The 21,987-nt window shown below is 42.2% G+C and overlaps 1 protein-coding gene across 4 annotated transcripts in view; it reads right to left on the bottom strand.

Moving 5' to 3' along the window:
• Positions 1–21,987, bottom strand: part of PTPRE (protein tyrosine phosphatase receptor type E) — a 170,802-nt gene that overhangs the window by 72,152 nt on the left and 76,663 nt on the right. For 3 of the 4 annotated variants that reach the window (XM_075843127.1, XM_075843126.1, XM_075843128.1), the window contains exon 3: positions 10,110–10,221. In XM_075843127.1, the coding sequence (XP_075699242.1) occupies positions 10,110–10,215 (106 nt within the window). In that variant the 5' untranslated portion in view covers positions 10,216–10,221. Of the gene's footprint in view, positions 1–10,109; positions 10,222–15,924; positions 16,067–21,987 lie in introns of those variants that run through there. The other variant, XM_075843129.1, reaches the window with a different exon arrangement.

Here is a 21,987-nt window from a genome sequence, read left to right as displayed (position 1 = left end):
TGGAGTGGAGCTAAACTGTTGTCTGTTTCCAAGGGCAACCAGCAGAATTCTGAGAGCAGCTACGTATATCAATGTAGAAAATGACATAAAATAACTCAAATCAGTACAAAAGCTCTAAAGCAAAAAAATTGCAGAGATCATAGACATTTTATGCAGATTTAAACCGTGAAATAGCTATCTATAGGAAGAACATAATATAAGATGCCTCAATTATTGTGCTAATGTACTGACATCTTTCCCTGAAGGGGACATGAAGGTGGTAGTAATTGCAAGCTCCAGGGTTAAATTACTAATTAATGAATACATAAATAAATAAGCTAAATAATAATACATTATAAATTCTAACACATTAAATGATAGCAGAATTTTTTATTTAAATTTTTTTAATTAAAATTTACTTTTTGGAAATTTTCTTTTAAGACTAAATTCTGCATTCAATGTAGGATTTTAGCAGCTTCCCTGTTTTGTCGTGACATTGACAGGGGCTTCATGTCCCAATTTTCTAGGGATAATTAGGCAGGGGGTGTTTATTGATATACATTAGACATACATGTAAATTAGACATCTGTCAGCTGTCCTTGCTTTCATCTTTGGACTTATTCCATGCTGATTGGTTTACAATTAGTGAGTATTTTGTTTCTGATAGAATATAGCATTAGTGTCAGCATCCATTCCCAATGCTAATTCATCTTGGGGGTAAAGTCTTTGAGATTTAAAAAATGAAAAACAAAAACTTTGTCAGGGAGACGAAAAAAATTCTGTGTACACCTGACCGCTGTCAATCTGAAGAAAAAAAAAAGACCTCCCCAAACTCGGAAGCATACAAGTCTCTAGAATGTTATTGCATGCTGGAGATTTCCCTTTTAACCCTTTCCTGACCCATTACGAAAATCCACGTCATGGAGCGGAGGGGGGGTGATGTTTGGAGCGGGCTCACGCGCTGAACCCGCTCCATACATCGCAAGCTGTCAGCTGCGTTTTACAGCTGACACGCTGCTCTATTAGCGATCGTGCTGTTCCTGGTTGTTTAACGAGTTAAACGCCGCGGTCAATAGCGACCGTGGCATTTAAACCTTTAGACGGAGGGCAGAGGCGTAACTAGGTTTTCCTGCACCCGGGGCAAAGATTCTGTTTGGCGCCCCCCCCAAAAACTCTTTTTTGACATCTCCTTCCCACTCACCATGTTTGCTTTCTCTACGAATCAATGAGGTGTAACTTTTTTTTTCACTTTTATTTTAATGTAACTGAAGCATAAAGCCATTTGTACATTTTATAAGCAGTATAGTTCTATGTGCGCTCTTTGTTTCGCGGATCCGTGATATGCAGCGTCTAAATGGCAACGGACGTGTGCAGGGGCGTAGCTAAAGGCTCATGGGCCCCGATGCAAAAATTCTTACTGGGCCCCCCCCCCCGCAAACTTCTCATGGCCGACAGTCCGCAGCTTTCAGCTGCATCGCTGGGTCTCCTAAGTGACCCAACAATGCAGCACTAGCAGCCGGGGGCGTCACTAAGGCTGGGTTCACACACCCTATTTACGGACGTAATTCGGGCGTTTTAGAATTGAATTACGTCCGAAAATGCGGCTCAAAAGCGTTGGCAAACATCTGCCCATTCATTTGAATGGGTCTTCCGATGTTCTGCGCCGACGGTCATTTTTTTTACGCGCCGCTGTCAAAAGGCGGCGCGTAAAAAAGACGCCCGCGTCAAAGAAGTGCCTGTCACTTCTTCAGACGTAAATGGAGCCGTTTTCCATGGACTCCATAGAAAAACAGCTCCAATTACGTCCGTAATGGATGCAGCGAAAGACGCCTACACATGCCATTACGGCTGAAATTACGGTGCTGTTTTCTCCTGAAAACAGCACCGTAAATTCAGTCGTAACAGACCCTGCCGTGTGAACATACCCTCAGGGCTTAAAATGTCAGGGAAATAGCCCCAATACATATGTGTCCGCCCAAAAAAAAATGTGTGTATAGGAGACAGCATATCTATAGCACTACGACCCTATAAACTATGGATAGGATTAGATACATTGGCTCAGCAGACAGTATCACACATGATAGGATTAGATACAGTGGCCCAGCAGACAGTATCACACATGATAGGATTAGATACAGTGGCTCAGCAGACAGTACCACACATGATAGGATTAGATACAGTGGCTCAGCAGACAGTACCACACATGATAGGATTAGATACAGTGGCTCAGAAGGCAGTATCACACATTATAGGATTAGATACAGTGGCTCAGCAGACAGTATCACACATGATCAGATTAGATATAGGGCCCAGCAGACAGTATCACACATGATACGATTAGATACAGGGCCCAGCAGACAGTATCACACATAATTGGATTAGATACACAGCTCAGCAGACAGTATCACACATGATTGGATTAGATACAGGGCCCAGCTCGCTGACATTGCGGCTCCAGCGCTGGACCCAGGATAGGTAAGAATAATAATTTTGCTTCTTTACGTGTTACTGATTATTTTTGTGTGTTTGTGTTTTTTTACAGGTTCGGTTGTTGGACTTCGGATTCGAGGACTTCAATAACGGCAATTTTTTTATTCTCAATAAAATGGTTAATGAGGGTTGTGTTTTTTTATTTCAATAAAATATTTTTTCTATGTGCTTGTATCTTTTTAAACTTTATTATCACCGCCTTAGTAATGGCCGCTGGCTGATTGACAACCTCCATTACTAAGGCGAGGCTTAATGTTAGCCGGTGCAGATGCTACACTAACCCCCATTATTACCCCGGTACCCACCGCCACCAGGAGTGCTGGGAAGAGCCAGGTGCGAACCAGTACCCGACCATCTGTAGTGACGGGCAGGCACCGGGGTGGCCGCAGGCTGGTAGTATTAGGCTGGGGAAGGCCAAAAACAGTGGCCCTTCCCACCCTTGTAATGCTGCCTGCTGCTGCTGTGTTGTATCTGGCTGGTTATGAAAATTGGGGGGGACCCCACATCGTTCTTTCCAATTATTTTTTATTTTATTTTTTTTAAAATGACGTGGGGTCCCCCCCATTTTTCATAACCAGCCAGATACAATAAAGCAGCAGCAGCCTAGCATCACCAGAGTAGGAAGGGCCACTGTTTTTGGCCTTTCCCCTCCTGATAATACCAGCCTGCGGCCACCCCAGTGGCCGACCATCACTACAGATGGTCAGGTACTGGATCATACCCGGCTCTTCCCAGCACCCTTGGTGGCGGTGGGTACCGGGGTAATAAAGGGGGTTAGTGTTAGCCTCTGCATCGGCTAACACTAAGCCCCGCCTTAGCAATGGATGCTGTCAATCAGCCGGCGGCCATTACTAAGGCGGTAGTAATAAAGTTTAAAAAAAAACACAAAGACATAGAAAAAATATTTTATTGAAATAAAAAAAAACCCACACAGCCCTCATTAACCATTTTATTGATAATAAAAAAAAAAGCTGTCATCGAAGTAGTCCTGGAATCCGCCGTAGTCCAACGACCGAACCTGTAAGAAGGACAGCGCTTGACGTCAGGACCTCCGCTGCGATCCGAAACCAGGAAGGTAAGTAAAGTATGTTACTATAGTAACAGGGGCCCGCGGCCCGAGTTACTATAGTAACTTTTTATTGATGTGGTGCGGGGGGCCGTGGGCCCCCTGGCTTCGGGGCCCGGTCGCGATTGCGACCGCTGCGACCCCTATAGCTACGCCAGTGGACGTGTGCTTGAGGCCTTAGGCTTCATGCCCACTTCAGTTTTTTCATCAGGGGGCTATCCGTTGTTTGAACTGATAGCACCCCGACACATTCATTTCAATGGGGCCATGCACACTTCCGTTGTTTTAACGGAACCGCGCCGCCGTTCCCTCAAAAATAGGGCAGGTCCTACTCCTGCCCGTTTTTGATGGAACAGTCTCGGCCATTGCATTTGGTCTGTGAAACAACGGACTGCACACAGAAGCTATCCGTGCGAGGTCCGTGATTCACGGACCGTCATAAGCGGTCGTACAACGGCCGACGGAAGTGTGCACGAGGCCATACAGTCAAATCCTTCCTTCCACTAAGACAATTTATACAGAATCCCCTCACCCCACACAAAAACACACACACACGCACACACACGCACACACACACACCTGACAGCTCCCCCTACTTGCACATATACAGCTGTACTTATCAGTCCAGAGCTCCATAGAGGGATCTTCATGTTGTCAGCGGTCACACGTTGCAGGCTGGAGGACAGCTGTTTGTAAGACCGCTCCTCCCCAACCCTCTCTTCCCCAGCCCTCTCTTCCTCAGCCCTCTCTTCCTCCATCCTCCCTGCCTGTCTGCTAGCTGGGGCTGAACACTTCAATGGTGTTCTCCTCACAGGTAGAGTGTATGGCCGGCTGCATTATATGACATCACATGTGATGTCGCCCAGAGCACACACGCTCTGCCTGTGCAGGAGAACATTGTGCATTACATACACAGCTCCCGCTCCTGCCCCATGCGCTGCCCCAGCTTTTAAATAAATTTAACAGCAATGGGTGGCAATGCCACTAAACGTCTATGGGGGTACCGGTCCGGAGGGCACATGCCTCCACTCCCCTGGTCGGCGCCCCCCTTTCTTCCCTTGTAGTTGCGCCCGTGGCACAAGCCCTGCCTGCCCCCCCTAGCTGCGCCCCTGTGGAGGGGGTGGCCCCCTCCGACAGCCCAGCCCCCCCCCACAACGTGATCAGGGGGGGCGCCAATGGTTGTCATGGCAGCCCGGGGCCTAATAAAGGCATGAATTCTCAAATGTGTATTGTTTTTAGTTTGTTTTAATCGTTCTCATCTATTGCGGTAACCTTCATGGTTTACCGGACTGGACCTGGCTGCAGCTGTTTAAAACCTTTTACCAGTATTGTGCCTGTGGATAGCACAAACTTACAAGGTGAGCATTTGCCTTCGCTGCCTTGTACATGGCAATCCCGTACCAGCATTTTTTGTGCACTATGTGGCGCCGTGCTTTTTTCCTTCATTTCTACAGCTGTTGTACTTACCTGGTAGACCTCTATAATGGGTTCCCTTCATTGTTTACCAGGTAGAGATCTCTACCTTTTAGAAGAGGAGGTGACTGGTATTGCAGCTCAGTCCCATTCCATTGACTAGTCACAGCCGCTATTAAAGGCTATGAACACCTTTGAAAACTATTTTTATATGTACAGTGAAGGAAATAAGTATTTGATCCCTTGCTGATTTGAGAGATAGATTATATTTAAAAAAAAACTGAGAATCACATAGTCAAAATTATATATATTTATTTGCATTGTGCACAGAGAAATAAGTATTTAATCCCTTTGGCAAACAAGACTTAATACTTGGTTGCAAAACCCTTGTTGGCAAGCACAGCAGTCAAACGTTTTTTTGTAGTTGATGATGAGGTTTGCACACATGTTAGATGGAATTTTGGCCCACTCCTCTTTGCAGATCATCTGTAAATCATTAAGATTTCGAGGCTATCGCTTGGCAACTCGGATCTTCAGCTCCCTCCATAAGTTTTCGATGGGATTAAGGTCTGGAGACTGGCTAGGCCACTCCATGACCTTAATGTGCTTCTTTTTGAGCCACTCCTTTGTTGCCTTGGCTGTATGTTTCGGGTCATTGTCGTGCTGGAAGACCCACCCACGAGCCATTTTTAATTTCCTGGTGGAGGGAAGGAGGTTGTCACTCAGGATTTGACGGTACATGGCTCCATCCATTCTCCCATTGATGCGGTGAAGTAGTCCTGTGCCCTTAGCAGAGAAACACCCCCAAAACATAAGGTTTCCACCTCCATGCTTGACAGTGGGGACGGTGTTCTTTGGGTCATAGGCAGCATTTCTCTTCCTCCAAACACGGCGAGTTGAGTTAATGCCAAAGAGCTCAATTTTAGTCTCATCTGACCACAGCACCTTCTCTCAATCACTCTCAGAATCATCCAGATGTTCATTTGCAAACTTCAGACGGGCCTGTACATGTGCCTTCTTGAGCAGGGGGACCTTGCGGGCACTGCAGGATTTTAATCCATTACGGCGTAATGTGTTACCAATGGTTTTCTTGGTGACTGTGGTCCCAGCTGCCTTGAGATCATTAACAAGTTCCCCCCGTGTAGTTTTCGGCTGAGCTCTCACCTTCCTCAGGATCAAGGATACCCCACGAGGTGAGATTTTGCATGGAGCCCCAGATCGATGTCGATTGACAGGCATTTTGTATGTCTTCCATTTTCTTACTATTGCACCAACAGTTGTCTCCTTCTCACCCAGCGTCTCACTTATGGTTTTGTAGCCCATTCCAGCCTTGTGCAGGTCTATGATCTTGTCCCTGACATCCTTAGAAAGCTCTTTGGTCTTGCCCATGTTGTAGAGGTTAGAGTCAGACTGATTAATTGAGTCTGTGGACAGGAGTCTTTTATACAGGTTACCATGTAAGACAGCTGTCTTTAATGCAGGCACCAAGTTGATTTGGAGCGTGTAACTGGTCTGGAGGAGGCTGAACTCTTAATGGTTGGTAGGGGATCAAACACTTATTTCTCTGTGCACAATGCAAATAAATATATATCATTTTGACTATGTGATTTTCTTTTTTTTTTTAATATAATCTATCTCTCACTGGTAAAATTAACCTAGCCTAAAAATTCTAGACTGTTCATGTCTTTGACAGTGGGCAAACTTACAAAATCAGCAAGGGATCAAATACTTATTTCCTTCACTGTATGTACAGTTTCCTGTACAAACACCAGCTGTATCATGCGCTGAAACCTATATCCGTCAGGTCAGCGGCACATCGGGTCCTGCGTGTCTCTGACACGCAGGATCGAGCTGTTATCGATCACATCTAAGTTCATGACTTATTAATACCTATACTAAACCCTAGTACAGTCTAGGGGGTTTATCTAGCCCAGTCCCTTTCTCCTCTCAGTGCGAGGAGAAACTTTCAGACTCCCTCCCTGTTCTGTTGTGATGAGGGTGTTGTTTTTTCTTTTGTACATGCTGTTCCTTTTTTCATAGCAAAAAAATAATAATAATAAAAAAAAGACAAACATAAGCATAAAAAAAATAATATAATTTTTTTTATAATGTCACAGTTGGCGGTATTTTATATTTGCTAGCCTAATTTAATAGTAAAAGACAATTTTTAGGCAGTTTAAGAATATATGTAGACATATTTGTATCAAAATAAAAAATTAATAATAACTAATAGCACACAATTTGTACCATACAAAAATTCAATACTTTATTTGAAATAGTATAAAAGCAAATTGGCCATCAAGACCTAAAATAACACACTATTAAAAATCATGAATGTGAAAATATTAAAAAATAAAGCATAATACAGCATTATATACTCCAAGGGAAGACAAGTATGCACACTCGATACATCACTGCATATAGGTGCACTTCCACAAGAAAAAAAATAATATATAGTACAGGCCTAGGCTCAAACTAGGATCCTAGCATAAATACCAACCGGTGTGCTGAATAATGTCCCCCTAACATACACAAGACCACCACACTAAGAGCCCCTTGAGTGTATAATGCTGTATTATGCTTTATTTTCACTGTGATTCTTATTGTATGTACTGTGGTCCCTTAACTACCACCACATTCATGTTTTTTATTTGTGTAATTTTAGGTCTTGATGGCCAATTTGCTTTAATACTATTTCAAATAAAGTATTGATTTTTTGTATGGTACAAATTGTGTGCTATTAGTTATTATGTTAAGTTCATGACTTGGATGCGATCGATAACAAAGCAGCTGTATCTCAAAAAGTAAAAATAATTTCGAATAAAAAGTCATTCTAAAGTTGCACCAAACACACTGATACACTGTTTTATTTAAAAAACAAACAAACATTCGAAAGGTGTACAGAGCCTTTAAAGTAAAGAGCTGTGCCTAATAAACAATGAAGGGGACGCAGCGCTCGCTGGACCTCTGCAGCATCTTTTAAAAATGTAGTTGGACTCCCACCAATTCATTTTAAAGAACCGGATAGCCACTTTTAGAATCTATAAGGGGGCGTCAAGACCCAACCTCCCAGCCAAGGTCGATTCTTCTGAACTGGTCTGCCCAGAATTTTTTTGTTAGTTATGCCCCTGGCAGTCACTATATGAATATAAAGCTTAGCACTAGGACACCCAAACGGGGTTCCCCTGATGGCTTAAGCAATCCTATCAAGCCAAAAAGAGGTAGAAGTGGAGGCGCATATGTGTTGCCCTCCTTTTTGAAGTGAGTTGCTTGCTCGGCTGTCTCCATGACTCCTATAGATTTTAGCGAAGAGGGCAACGTGCATGTACAGCCTCTACTCCTATATGTGGCTGCAATAGAAGGGGGTCATCTGGGGTTCTGATTCCAGAGGTGGGATGGGGGCCTCTACCAACGTTAATCCGACCCATGCTACATTACTTGCATTGGTGCGTGAGAGGACAGCAAATAATATACACAGATATACATATGTATATAGACTATGTTGCTCTGGGCTCTGAGGCCCACTGAAATGTTTACTACTAATGATTTAAAAAATACCTAAAATTACAGTTGATTTTTTCAGAATAAGCTGTCATATGTGTGTACATGAGGAACAACACTATTTCTGGTCGTTATATGACTGTATTCTGCATTATTTAGCGTTTTTTAGCAGACCTTCGTCTCTAATTCTCAGTTTTCCCTGAGCTAGTGAGTGTAGCCTAACTGCTATCATGTATTCTTTACACTGTACACAGAGAAAAGAGGAACATCCTGCTCTCCTATCTCTTTGTAGCACACCCTCAGAAGCAGCATGGAGGACATTATACAGCAGTAATGAGAAGTGTAGCTGTGAATCCAGCACCAGGGTGAGATATAACACTTATTAGAAGCTGCAGCAGTGTATCTGTGTGTCTCTCTACTTTCTCTCACTTTGTTCCTGCTACCTCCTCCCCATCTACTCTCCATAGACTTCTATAGGCAGCTGTAACCTGATCCTTCAGTCCGTCTTCTCTTGAGAAAGAGAAAGCAGTAAATTCAGAGTGAATATTTAGGAGGGGAGGGGGAGCCTGATAAGTAGATGAAGAGGCATTTTTCTCTAATAAGATATATTACAAAGTTTTTTAAATTTGCTTATACTATTGATTTATGCAAAGTTTGTTCAAAGTACATATTTGCGGGTAATTTTTTTCTTTCATTTAGGGGGAAATGCTCTCTAAGTACAAACTTCCCCCAAGAAAATACCACAGTCCCATGTGTAACTGACCTTAAAGCTGCTTCTGTGGAAAATCATGACCATGATATCACATTTTTGCATTCCTGTTTTCCGTATTGAAGCCAATGGGGACAGATTCCCACAAAATCGCGACAGATATGCCATGCTGTGATTTTAAGAAACCGCAGCAAGCCAAAAAAAATGCAGTTTCCAAAATGAAAATGTTATTGAGAATAATAAAAAATGCAGCAAAAGTGTAAGCTTGGCTTTAGTCAGCATGGGCTGACAAGTAAAATCAAGTTTATCCCAGGGCAAAACAGAAATTAAATCTATGCTCCATCCTGAGAAATGATGGGAGTGACATAAAGAATAAAAAAAAAAAATCGATCTAACAAATCCTTTTTTTCCAAAACCTTTACCATGCAATACACTGAAATTCCTTTAATCCGGCATCAGATAGTCCAGAAAGTCTGATAATCCGGTACCTTTGTCTAGTACATAACTGCAATATAATATGTGAGTGCACTCGCAAATATACATTCAGGTCTCTCGTCATGCTGATTCTAAGATTTTCATAGATTTTTATAGTGCTTCCGGGGGACCGGAAGTCTAGTTGTGCAGTCTTATTTGATGATGATACGACTCTTCGTCACATGACCGGCCCCGCTGTACTCTATGTACAAGCAGGAACAGTAGTACAGCGATTACATAGAGTACAGCAGGGCCGGTCCCCCGGCAGCGCTATAAAAACCTATGAAAATCTCAGAATCAGTGTGACGGGGGACCAGAATGTATATTAGCGGTGTACTCACATACTGCAGGGACCACACTGTTAATAATTTTTGGTCCCCACATACCATTTATTGTCTGTGCAGGATCTTTTTGCTGTTTTTTTTTACTCCCTTTACCAATATTCTTCTGTAACCAATTCAAGGAGTATTCTCTTACTTGGTAAGGTGGAATATGATGATGTTGTCTGATTCACCTCCGCTGTCAACCCTTGACCAAGTGTAATACAGAAGTAGATCACCGGTGACCAGAGCCGCCCCAACATGATTATCTAAAAAAAAGAAAAAGATAATAATAATAATAATGAAATATAGTTAATCATGTACGTATTTATAAGATCTAAAATTAATTTGTAGATCTTGGTGGAGTTCCCATGGAAACCAAACAGACTGTAATATTTATGTTCTAGAGCAAAGTAAAGACCAGATGGTAATTTACAGGTGTTAAGGACGGATGATGCCGAGTTAACACGGCTACATAGTCCAAACCATCAAAGAAACCTTCCTACAAAGAAAATCTCTCACTCAGGAGGACCTGTCACGTCTGTGCATAATAAGCACAGCCCAATGATTTCGATAAGGACTGTGTAATGCTTTTTTTGCCCTGCGGTTGTGCTGCAGGAAAATTAAACACCTGCTGCCGGGATCCTCTACAGATAAAAGCTGATAATTGGAAAACTGCCAAGCTGGGGATGAGCTCCATTATAACAATGATAACAATACAACAAGCAGAGGTGTAACTTGAAGCCCTGGGGCCCAATACAGTGTCTGTAACAGGGTCCCACCTACCATGTGCCATATATAATACTGGTGTGTACCTCTATGGCAAGGTGGCTTTTGGGCCCCCTCAGGCACCAGGGCCTGGGTGTGACTGCTACCCCTATAGCTACATCAGTGACTACAGGTATAGCATCCTGCCTCTTTAACAGTTAACATGTATATATAAGGGGCTGCAGACGCTCACCACTTGTTGATGTTGGGGTGAAAACTTAATTGGACATAATTGGAGATAAGCTGCACCAGAGGTGTCTGGTAGCTGTAGATCTCTCACGCCAAACATGCATGTCAATGGTGGAATTGGTCTTCATATTTGTCGTCTGAAATATCATTCGACTGACACGTATTGAATGTCTTTGGCCAAGCTAAATCTGATTGGTTGTTATGGGTCTCGCTAATATCTCATAATACCAGCGGTGTAGATGACAAGACGAAAATGTTTGTGCTGTATGCCTTATGATCTACAGAATACAACACACATTATAACAAAGTGTCTCCAGTGTGATGTGACTACAACACCTTTAGCCTATTGATCATATACCCCAGCGTTAAGAAATGGTGCACCATTACATTACAACCAACCCATGTGGGAATCACTAACAAATATGGCGTCCATGGGCTCCAAATCTGAGAATGGGTACAATTTGTAAAGTATATACTTTGCAAAAAATAATACTATAAATACAAGTCTGGAATTGTCATAGACAAGTTTCTGCATATCTATCTAGCCGGATAAAAGGCTGATATTTTTATATTTAACAGTTTGCGCTCCACGGCACATGTCTGACATTTTCCTCAGTAGGGATGATTCAGTAACCGCATCACTTATCTCACATAGTTTATTAAAGATACAGTATAGGAAGGAGGAATCATACCCATGGTTCATAGAGGATGGAGCAGGTTATAAATCTGAACCGAGACGACCATCAGCTATTAATGGGTGAAGATATATTGCTGACGTTACATCATGACAAGTGCACAAAGTAAAATAAATTAAACTAATCCATTTCAGACCAGGACAGGTTCATCCGAATCCAAGCATAAATCATCTTGATTTAAAAAAATATATAAAAAATTCCAATAATAATCCACCTATTAATATAGTGACATAATATGAAAAACCTGACAGAAGAAATTATTAAAGGTGTTGTCCGGTTTCAGCAAATTAATCTTGTTTTTTGTATAATGAAAAGTCCTACAATTTTCCTATATCCTTTCTGAATTAATTTCTCATGTTTTTCAAGATCTCTGCTTGTTGTTATTGAGCAGGAACATTCATTGTTTACTTCCAGAGGATAAAAGTCTGTCCATGGTCATGTGATGGACACACAGGTGCAACAGCGTGCTGATTTCTTAAAGCAACAGTTTACATTTTTCCTGAGTGGCAGGACAAAAGACCCATACAAATGAATTCTTGCAGCTGGCACTTTAATTCTTGTCGTGATCCAACAAGAATAATGGAGTAGCTGTTCTCTAGATAAAATGTTCACGTACAGTTTCTGCTTCTGTGTCTAGCTGTTTTGTTGGGGTGACACATAACACATCCACTCTATCGTCCTAGCTGCATAATTATTGGCTGAGCTTTTGTCTCGGAGCCCTGGATTTTCAGTATATATAATTAAAGGGTTATCTTTTTGTTGTTTCACCAATTCAGAGTGATCTGACTTGCACCCCCCTTCACCCACTATACAAATACGGATCAACCATGCTGTAAATGGTCCCAGCCATTATTACAAGACTACATAAATAGTAACTTTAAAGTTATTGTCCACCATTTAGCACCAGGTCATTGGTGCTTATGATTTCCTTAATATATCTCTATAATTGTCGGAGCTCAGTTTTTCTGATACAGAGCTTCAAATCCCCTGCATAGATCTAAATGATAAAAGTCTTGCTGCCTGCAGGTACCACTAGGGGGGGGGGCCTAACTGCATGCTGCTTTATTATTGAGTTCAATGTATGCAGTAAGCTCTTAAGCTCCCTCTAGTGGCTGGTGATAACGGGCACGGACGCCACAGACAGTCAGCCGCATTTGCGGGCCATGATCCCATTATAAAGTATGGGAGCACGGTCCGTAAAATCAAAAGATAGGACATGTCCTATTTTTTGCAGCTCATTTCTATGGCCCGGACACCTTCTCGTAAATATATGGGAAGGTGTCCGTGGGCAGTACAAATGAATGGGTCCGTACTTTTATTCGCAATTACGGTATGTAATTGCGGATCAAAATTACGGCCATGTGCATGGGGCCTAATCTCTATGTCTATCCAGGCGATTTGGAACTCTGTAAAACAAATGATGACCCTATAATGATATATTAAGAAATGAATAATAAACAAAATGGTATTCAAGGGTGCACAGATATTTTAAGGTCTCGTGAAGGCAACCACCACCCATATTCCCTGTCCATTAAGGCACATAGACGTCATTAAGGGGGTGTCCCTTGAGGCCTCCCTCTGTCAGATATTGGTAGTCTATGTATTACATGGACAGCCATTTATTTAATTGGATGTCATGTAGTGCTATATTTCCTCTGCTGCCTGTTTAACCTAATCCTCTTCTGTTGGGTTTCCATTGCGATTTGGGGGAAAGAATAGCTTTGCTCTATTCATTCGGAAACCAGACTGAAAACTGATGGACCTATTGGAAGTTAATGGGATTCATAAGGATCCATTTTAAAACAATTTGTCAAAGCTGTCATAGCTCTATTAATAATGTAATGCATGCCTCCAAACTGTCCCGGATCCAGGGAGTGTTGTCCCACTGTTCCGGGACGCCTACTGCATGTCCTCAGGATGCAGATAGAGTCTAATTCAATGGGGTTGATAGAGTCTACCATTCTCACTGTGACACCTGCAGTTAGAGGAGTAATGCAGTGATGTCATCGTGCTTGCCTGCGCCGAGTGACAAACAGCACAGACTGAAGAACACCTGCAGAGGGATCTCTGCCATTTGTTGTGTAAACCCGGGCTTCGTGAGTATCAGGTATAGGGGCATGATACTGTGTGGGGGCACTATGGGGGCATGATACTGTGTGGGGGCACTATGAGCATGATACTGTGTGGGCCACTATGGGGACATGATATTGTTTGGGGGCATGATACTGTGTGGGAGCACTATGAGAGCATGACACTATGCGGGGCACTGTGGGTGCATGATACTCTGGGGAGATACTATGGGAGCATCATACTGTGTAGGGGGCACTTTGGGTGCATAATACTGTGGGGAGGCACTATGAGGGCATGATACTGTGGGGAGATACTATGGGAGCATCCTACTGTGTGGGGCACTATAGGGGCATGAAACTGTGTGGAGGCACTATGTGGGCATGATACTGTGTAGCGCATCATTACTGTGAGGGAGCACTAAGGAGGTATCATCAATATGTGGACACTATTACTGTGTGCCACACGAAGAATATATAAGAAAAATATATTCAAGTACGTATAAATAAACGTAAATATTAGAGTAAGATAGATGGATAGATAGAGAGATAGATAGATAGATAGATAGATAGATAGATAGATAGATAGATAGATAGATAGATAGATAGATAGATAGATAGATAGATAGATAGATAGATAGATAGATAGATACATGTGGCAGGAGTCTGCACCCCTGATGCGTCCGGTATATTCAGTATTTTCACATCTCGTTTCTTTTAGATGGTGCAAATCCCTGAGGTTTATAGGCCTTAAGTCATCTAATGTGATACACTCTGATTAAAGCCTGAAAAGACTGCTGCTTCTAGGAGGCGACATTTAAGAGGAATAAATCTTCATGTAATTAGCACAGATCATTTGATCTCAGTTCTGTTGCCTTTATGTTTTTTTTTATGTTTGTATGTTTATATCCTTTTTGATTCAACATCTACTTTTCTTAAGTTATTAAAGAGCAGCAAACCATAAGTAAGAGATGACACAACATGAAAAGACGTCGTCAATCATTGTCACTCGTCTATCTCTATTTGCTATTTCCCTCACAGTACAAATACCGTATCATTTACAATATTTCTTGTAACCACAAAAGTTCCCCATACCTCAAAACGTTATAATTTTTTGTACTTAAATAACAGTGCCAAAATAATGTTGACTATATAACACTTCCATACAATTGCCTAAATAACAATGCAATGTTTTCTAAAATTGTTTTCATTTTTATGGTATTTTTACTGATGTTTTTGGTTTTCTTTTATGCCGTTTTAAAGGCATATTGACCCATAGACAACCACAATCTGTATATATACACGTTCCTATTGCCCATGCCCCGTTCAGTTAGAACCAGGTCATCGGATCGCAGCTAAAAATGGCCGCAATTCGTCATTTATCACAAGTTGCTCTATATGTTGCAGTGATCACTCAAATTAATATTATTACACAGCCCCCTCGCCGTCCCCCTGACACTTCTGATAAATCTGCGACTTGGTTTGCATTAAAAAAGAACAATTCCCAATCACTGTAACCGGTTTTTTTTCACATCACCATTATTTTTATTCATTTATTTGATCTATGTAAAATCATATTATAATCACAAATATTGCGGTCAGCTCCCAGTCGACTGCCCCCGCTGACATACAAATGTTGTGTGCTGACAAATTAGCATATCAATGGCTGCACGTACATAATAGCCACGTTATACATTGACACATGTAATTAGGCAGGCAGTTCTGTCATTCTCTATTATTCGTGATACCTAGAAGCGTAGGCCCATTATGTGTCATGAGCCGCCGCCTGCGAAATCATCTCCCATAATGAAACATTTTAAGGATAAAAAAAGGTTGACAAGGGAGATGCATAAAGATTAGAGCAAAAGAAAATGGAGCTGGTGTCACAGCAACCAATCAGATGACAGCTTTCATTTTTCTAAGGCAGATTGGAAAATTAAAGCTGCAGTGTGATTGGTTGCTATGGCCTCCATTTATGCTGCGTTAGTTACATCTTCCTATCTATGAAAAAGATTTCAAACCACTAAGGGCTTGTTCACTTGCTGATGTACCTGAAAAGTCTTAAAGCGGACTTTATGTTCTTTTATCGTATATTGGGTCCTTAGTGGCATTGCACCCCTGTTTATGTGATCATTTATCTGTTGTTTTTCTGGCGTTGCACTGTAGAGGTCAGACTGGCCACGTGGAGGATAATAATATTGTGGTTGTGGCCACCCAGATTGTACTTAAAGGGATCCCGTCATCAACATCTTACCTGTTAAACTCGCCTGACCCCTCAATGGCCGCAGCTGTCCAGAGTGCGTTCCTGTTCTCTTCTTTCCTGAAGTCCTCCTCTGTCTGTAAATATCGTCGTTTAAACTCTTCCCGCCTTTTATGGTAATTATTTTTCCCTCTGGGATGCAGCTTCTTAACCCCGCCCACCGTTGCCACCTGTCTGGCCCTGACTGGCTACGGAGCTGTCAATCAAAAAGAAGGAGGTGGAGTCCACTCTGAGACGCTGGAGGAATGAAAATCTGACTCTTTTCAGATGAAGATTTGACTCTTTTCTGCTCATTTGCATATGGCTTGGGACCACTGAAAAACGGAATACTAAAGCTACAGAGCTTACTTAGAACATATTTATAGCTTAGATGACAATGATTTTTCACCCACTTTCACCAGGTATTGCTGGCTTTATAGCTAAAATGCTGGTGACAGGTTCCCTTTAAAGAGGCTCTGTCACCAGATTTTGCAGCCCCTATCTGCTATTGCAGCAGATCGGCGCTGCAATGTAGATTACAGTAACGTTTTTATTTTTAAAAAACGAGCATTTTTGGCCAAGTTATGACCATTTTCGTATTTATGCAAATGAGGCTTGCAAAAGTACAACTGGGCGTGTTGAAAAGTAAAAGTACAACTGGGCGTGTATTATGTGCGTACATCGGGGCGTGTTTACTACTTTTACTAGCTGGGCGTTGTGTATAGAAGTATCATCCACTTCTCTTCACAACGCCCAGCTTCTGGCAGTGCAGCACTGTGACGTCACTCACAGGTCCTGCATCGTGTCGGCACCAGAGGCTACACTTGATTCTGCAGCAGCATCAGCATTTGCAGGTAAGTAGCTACATCGACTTACCTGCAAACGCCGATGCTGCTGCAGAATCATCTGTAGCCTCTGGTGCCGACACGATGCAGGACCTGTGAGTGACGTCACAGTGCTGCACTGCCAGAAGCTGGGCGTTGTGAAGAGAAGTGGATGACACTTCTATACACAACGCCCAGCTAGTAATAGTAGTAAACACGCCCCGATGTACGCACATAATACACGCCCACTTGGACTTTTACTTTTAAACACGCCCACTTGTACTTTTGCAAGCCTCATTTGCATAAATACGAAAATGGTCATAACTTGGCCAAAAATGCTCGTTTTTTAAAAATAAAAACGTTACTGTAATCTACATTGCAGCGCCTATCTGCTGCAATAGCAGATAGGGGTTGCAAAATCTGGTGACAGAGCCTCTAAGTCGTATTTTGTTGCACTGTAACGTTTTGATCGTTCCTTTGCAGGTACGGCAACTGGTGGTTGGGTGGCTGACTAAAGTTGTTGGCGCCAGGATTTACGGCCTGGACGCCATTTTAACTGCACTCCCTGTGCCATAATAGGGTGATGACGTGCAGCTCGCACTGGCGGCAGCGTCAAATGCTTAAATTGCTGGTGTTCCCGCTAGTTCAGTGTTCAGTGTCGGTGGGCAGGGTGAAGTGTCCTGGGTGGTGTTTTGTGCTAGAGAAGAGAGAGTTGAGTGAGCTGCTGTAAAGCCTAGTTCACAGCCGCGCCCCGAACATGGTGATGGCCCAATTGTTGGTCGCGTCGCGAACGTGTCAAGAACGCTCTGTTTGGACTTAAACCTCACGCATTCACTATCTTCTGGCCTACTAGGCCTTAATTGCCAGACCAAACCCCTGCATCAATCTATGACAGTACAACAGGCAAGCCATCATCGCCTGCTTGAGCCATGTCAAAAGGAGATTCTGAAATTATGTGGCTGTGTGCACCATCAGAGCTGGTCTGAAAATAAAAGTGGCATTTTTGCAAAAACTCCTGCTTCATCCATCTTTGCCACGACACCCCTGCGATAGAACTGTGCCCCCACATTACATACTGATTAAACAGGGACCCGGACTACTGGTGCAAATAAAATTGTCTTACTTATTACAATTTTGAAACTTTCTAGTCACATGTGAATTTTTTTTTTTGCATTCATATCCATATTCTTGGCCACTAGGGGCAGTATTTGTTATAGGTTATTTATACGTGGTACTTAGTTTGTCAGGACAATGGCAGAACAACCTTATAAGTGACAACCACTTTTCTGGACCAGAAGCATGCTCAGAAACAGTTGTCACTTCCTGTCTTTCCTGGAAATTCATATAGAGTGCATTACAGGGGGCGACAATGAGCACAACAGAAAGCCTGAAAAAATATCAGCAGCAAAAGCTACCGGTGTGCTCACCAAAAAAGTTCGTTCTGGGCTCTGTAGTTCCTCATAGGAGTGCAGTCGGAAAAGGGGCATGTAGGCAGACAAGGAATCCAATGTAGAATATTATAAAGGAGAGGACATTCACATTTCAAAAAGTATATAAAAAAGAGGTTTATTTTATCATAGAATTAGAAGTCCAGGAGGACACAGGTAGGGTGTGTTACCGCTAACGCGTTTCGAACAAAGTGAGCGTGAGAACAACAGAAAGCCTCTTCTAGCAAAAACATAATGTGAAATGTGTATCCTGTCCTGAGGCAGGATCGCGGTGATATACAGAATTAAAATAAGGTATTTATTAAAATCCTACCCTTTAAACTTTACCATACTATTCTGTGATGTTTAGGCCCAGTGCACACAGGACCGAAAAGCTGCGGAATTTTACTCTGGAAATTGCAGCGTATTACAGTAGCAGCAAAGTGGATGAGATTTGATCAAATTTTATCCACACGCTACTTAAAAAAAAAATCTGCAGAAAACAAGTGCAGAAGTTGACCTGCGGTGCACAATCTCACACAATCTGCAGCATGTCAATTTATTTTGCGCAAGCGAAGCGGAATGTTCACAAAGAATTTCCAAATGGAAATTCTGCAGCATTTCCATCCCGTGTAAAGGAGCTGGCATAGCTTTCCCTTTCTGGCACATGTACAGCTAAATATGCGCCTAATTTAGTAATAGGCGTATTCTACCCCAGCTATCCTAGGCGCATTCTACCCCATATAAAATGCCAGTGAACTTGCTCATTTGTAAACTTTTAAGATGGGATCATATGAATGATTAAATAATTAAAATTGGCATTTACATGTCATTTACTTTTAAATTATTTGTCTACTTTAGACAGTACCTTTTTGTCAAAAAGGTCCCTGTCAATAAGCGCTTTACAGGATGTCCTACTGCTCAGACCCCCAGTGATCAGCTGTAATCTGTGGGGATACCCTGCAACAAGTGTTCAATTTCCCTACAGTGCCACCACAGACAATATTTGGTATTACACAGCTCCTATTGCAGAGAAAGACTTTTTGTCGCTGTTCTCTGCTCCATCTAATAGAGTGGGCTGCTGAATAGGGGACACCCAACTATTAAAATAATTCCCTAGTAGGGTATTTGAAAATGGCTTTTCTAAAGCAGAAACCCTTTTAGCAACCTATATGTATTCGACCACATAAGCCTCCGCCCTTCATCACCCCCTCAGCTCCACATCCTTGCTGCATCTTAATCACCTATCATTAGCAGTTTCTTACTCGCTCTGTTTTTTATTTCTTAATAGCAGATGGTACTTAAAATATTTTACTGCCAAAAACCTTCAATTTGCGGAAAAAAACCCCCATTAACATTTTATTAAGACTGGAGCTCAAAAACAAGAATGAGGAACTTCAAATCTGTGATGCTTTTGTTCCAGCTAAAATACACTTTATGTTTGTCGACTGCCATTAGTCACTTTTTTCTGTGCGTTTGTGTGATTGCTTCATCAATACTAAATAAATTAGTAATTCTGGAATTTTCAAAGTAAAGTGTATTTGTCACATACAGTACATGTTAAAATAGTTATTTTAAGGAACAGAAAAATGAAGTACTAGAAAAAGGGAACTTAGGGTTTTTTTCAGGATTAGAAAAAGGGTCTGTTTTTTTTTCTCCCAGAAACAGCGCCACTCTTGTCAATAGGTTATGTCTGGTATTGCAGCTTAGCCCCAAAGGAGAATGAGTTGCAATACCAGACACAGCCCATGGACATTAGAAAAAAAAAGCACAGATCAATTTTTGGAATCCCAATCACAACACCATTAAGCCGGCTCCCCGTTTACTGAGCCCAGTATTTCTGCAGCAGTTACCTCATAATCTTCTTTTTCTCATTGGTGCTTGCAGTTTATAATTATTTTGTCTTTGCTGTAATGGAAATCAGCTCTTCATGTGCTGATTACTTGGCGAGCTTGTACTATTTACAGAGCTTGTACTATTTACAGAGCAACCAATCTAAAGAAGCAGGACTGCAGTATAAAGCATGGAGAAAGGACAGAACAACAGACTGAGCCTCTAATGAGAAAAAAGGCTGATCAGGCTACCTCAGACTAGCATTAGACAACGCAGCTCAGGTAGAGTGACTGATCATAGCTGTGCCCTAATGTAGCAGAGCTAAGAAACTGTAACGTTTTCTATTTGTATCCCAGGAAGAATCTATTTTGTCGTCCCAGTTGTTACATTTTGGTTGTTGTGTTAAAATAGATTTCTGATTATGAACCAGTTAGGCTTCGTTCACATCAGCATCAGGATTCCATTCATGGGTTCCGTCGGAGAACCCATAAACGGAAGCCAAACTGAAAGAAAAGGAAACCATAGGTTTCCGTTTGCATCACCATTGATTTCAATGGTGACGAATCGGGTGCAAATGGTTTCCATTTGTCACTGTTGTGCAAGGGTTCCGTTGTTTTGCCGGAATAAATAGCGCTGTTAACTATGGTATTGATTTCATAAAATGACGGAACCCTTGCACAACTTTGACAAATGGAAACCATTTGAACTGGATCCGTTACCACTTGAAATCAATGGTGATGCAAACAGTAACCTATGGTTTCCTTTTCTTTCAGTTTGGCTTCCGTTTATGGGTTCCCCTGATGGAAAGCTCAGACGGAACCCATGAACGAAGTCTTCAATACCGGGCTCCTACTAAACCTGAATCTGCTTAGAAACAGATGACACCAGTGGATCCCTCTGCTCTTAGGGAGATCTGTCAGTGTCACCCACATTTAATAGAGGTATTGGCTAAAGGACCCATTGCTGGAGGGTAACATTTTTGGTATTTTTATATATTTTGATTTTATAATATGTCCTATTGATGGGCGGCTGGGGCAACAGCAGGGGGACATTCTTTAAAAATTTTAAAGAACCTGTATCCCTGTATAGTTACAACATAATGGGCCAATTAAAAGAAAATCTCAGTGAATGCTTCTTCAAGGCCCTGGCAAGGGTCTCAATCAAAATATATGATTTCATGGAAAAGGGATTGGGGGAAAACATGATTAATTAAAAGTGTTAAAGTTCAAGATAGACGCTTTACCCTTTTACTTGTGCATGAATTATGGGAACCAAATAGCCCTCTGCGCAGCAGTAATCGGCACCCAGGCTAGCTGCCATTTTTTTGCACCCTTGACAATTTTAAGGACTTTTAGGCAAAACCAAGAACCTAGGCAGAATAAATATATAAAGTAAGAATTTATAGGTCTGCTCTCCTGGATCCAGTTCTGGTTTATGGCTAGAAAAAAATGCATGCAGCATCTGCAGCAAATCTGCACTTTGGGAACCCAGCCTAAGGGCTTATTCAGACGAACGTAATATACGCCCGTGCAACGTGCGTGCTTTTCACGCACGTCGCACGGAACTATAATAGTCTATTGGGCCGTGCAGACATGTGCGTGATTTTTACTCAGCGTGAGTCCGCTGAAAAAAAGTCACGACATGTCCGTTCTTTGGGCGTTTTTCGCGCATCACGCACCCATTGAAGTCAATGGGTGCGTGAAAACCACGCATGCCACACGGAAGCACTTCCGTGCGACCAGCGTTATTTGCGCAACAGCTGTGAAAAGGATGAATGAAAGCAGAAAAGCACCACGTGCTTTTCTGTTTACAAACATCCAAACGGAGTGTCATAATGATGGCGGCTGTGCGAAAAGCACGCAGCCACGCATCATACGGGGCTGACACACACAGCTGTCAAGTGCCTTTTGAGCGCGCAAAACGCTGCGTGTTTTGCGCGTGCAAAACGCACACACTCGTGTGAATACGGCCTAAGGCCCATAAATCTGCGGGTG

Source organism: Rhinoderma darwinii, chromosome 11, assembly GCF_050947455.1.
Source record: "Rhinoderma darwinii isolate aRhiDar2 chromosome 11, aRhiDar2.hap1, whole genome shotgun sequence".
In the NCBI taxonomy this organism is placed as follows: Eukaryota; Metazoa; Chordata; class Amphibia; order Anura; family Rhinodermatidae; genus Rhinoderma; species Rhinoderma darwinii.
This window is presented reverse-complemented; position numbering and strand designations above follow the sequence as displayed.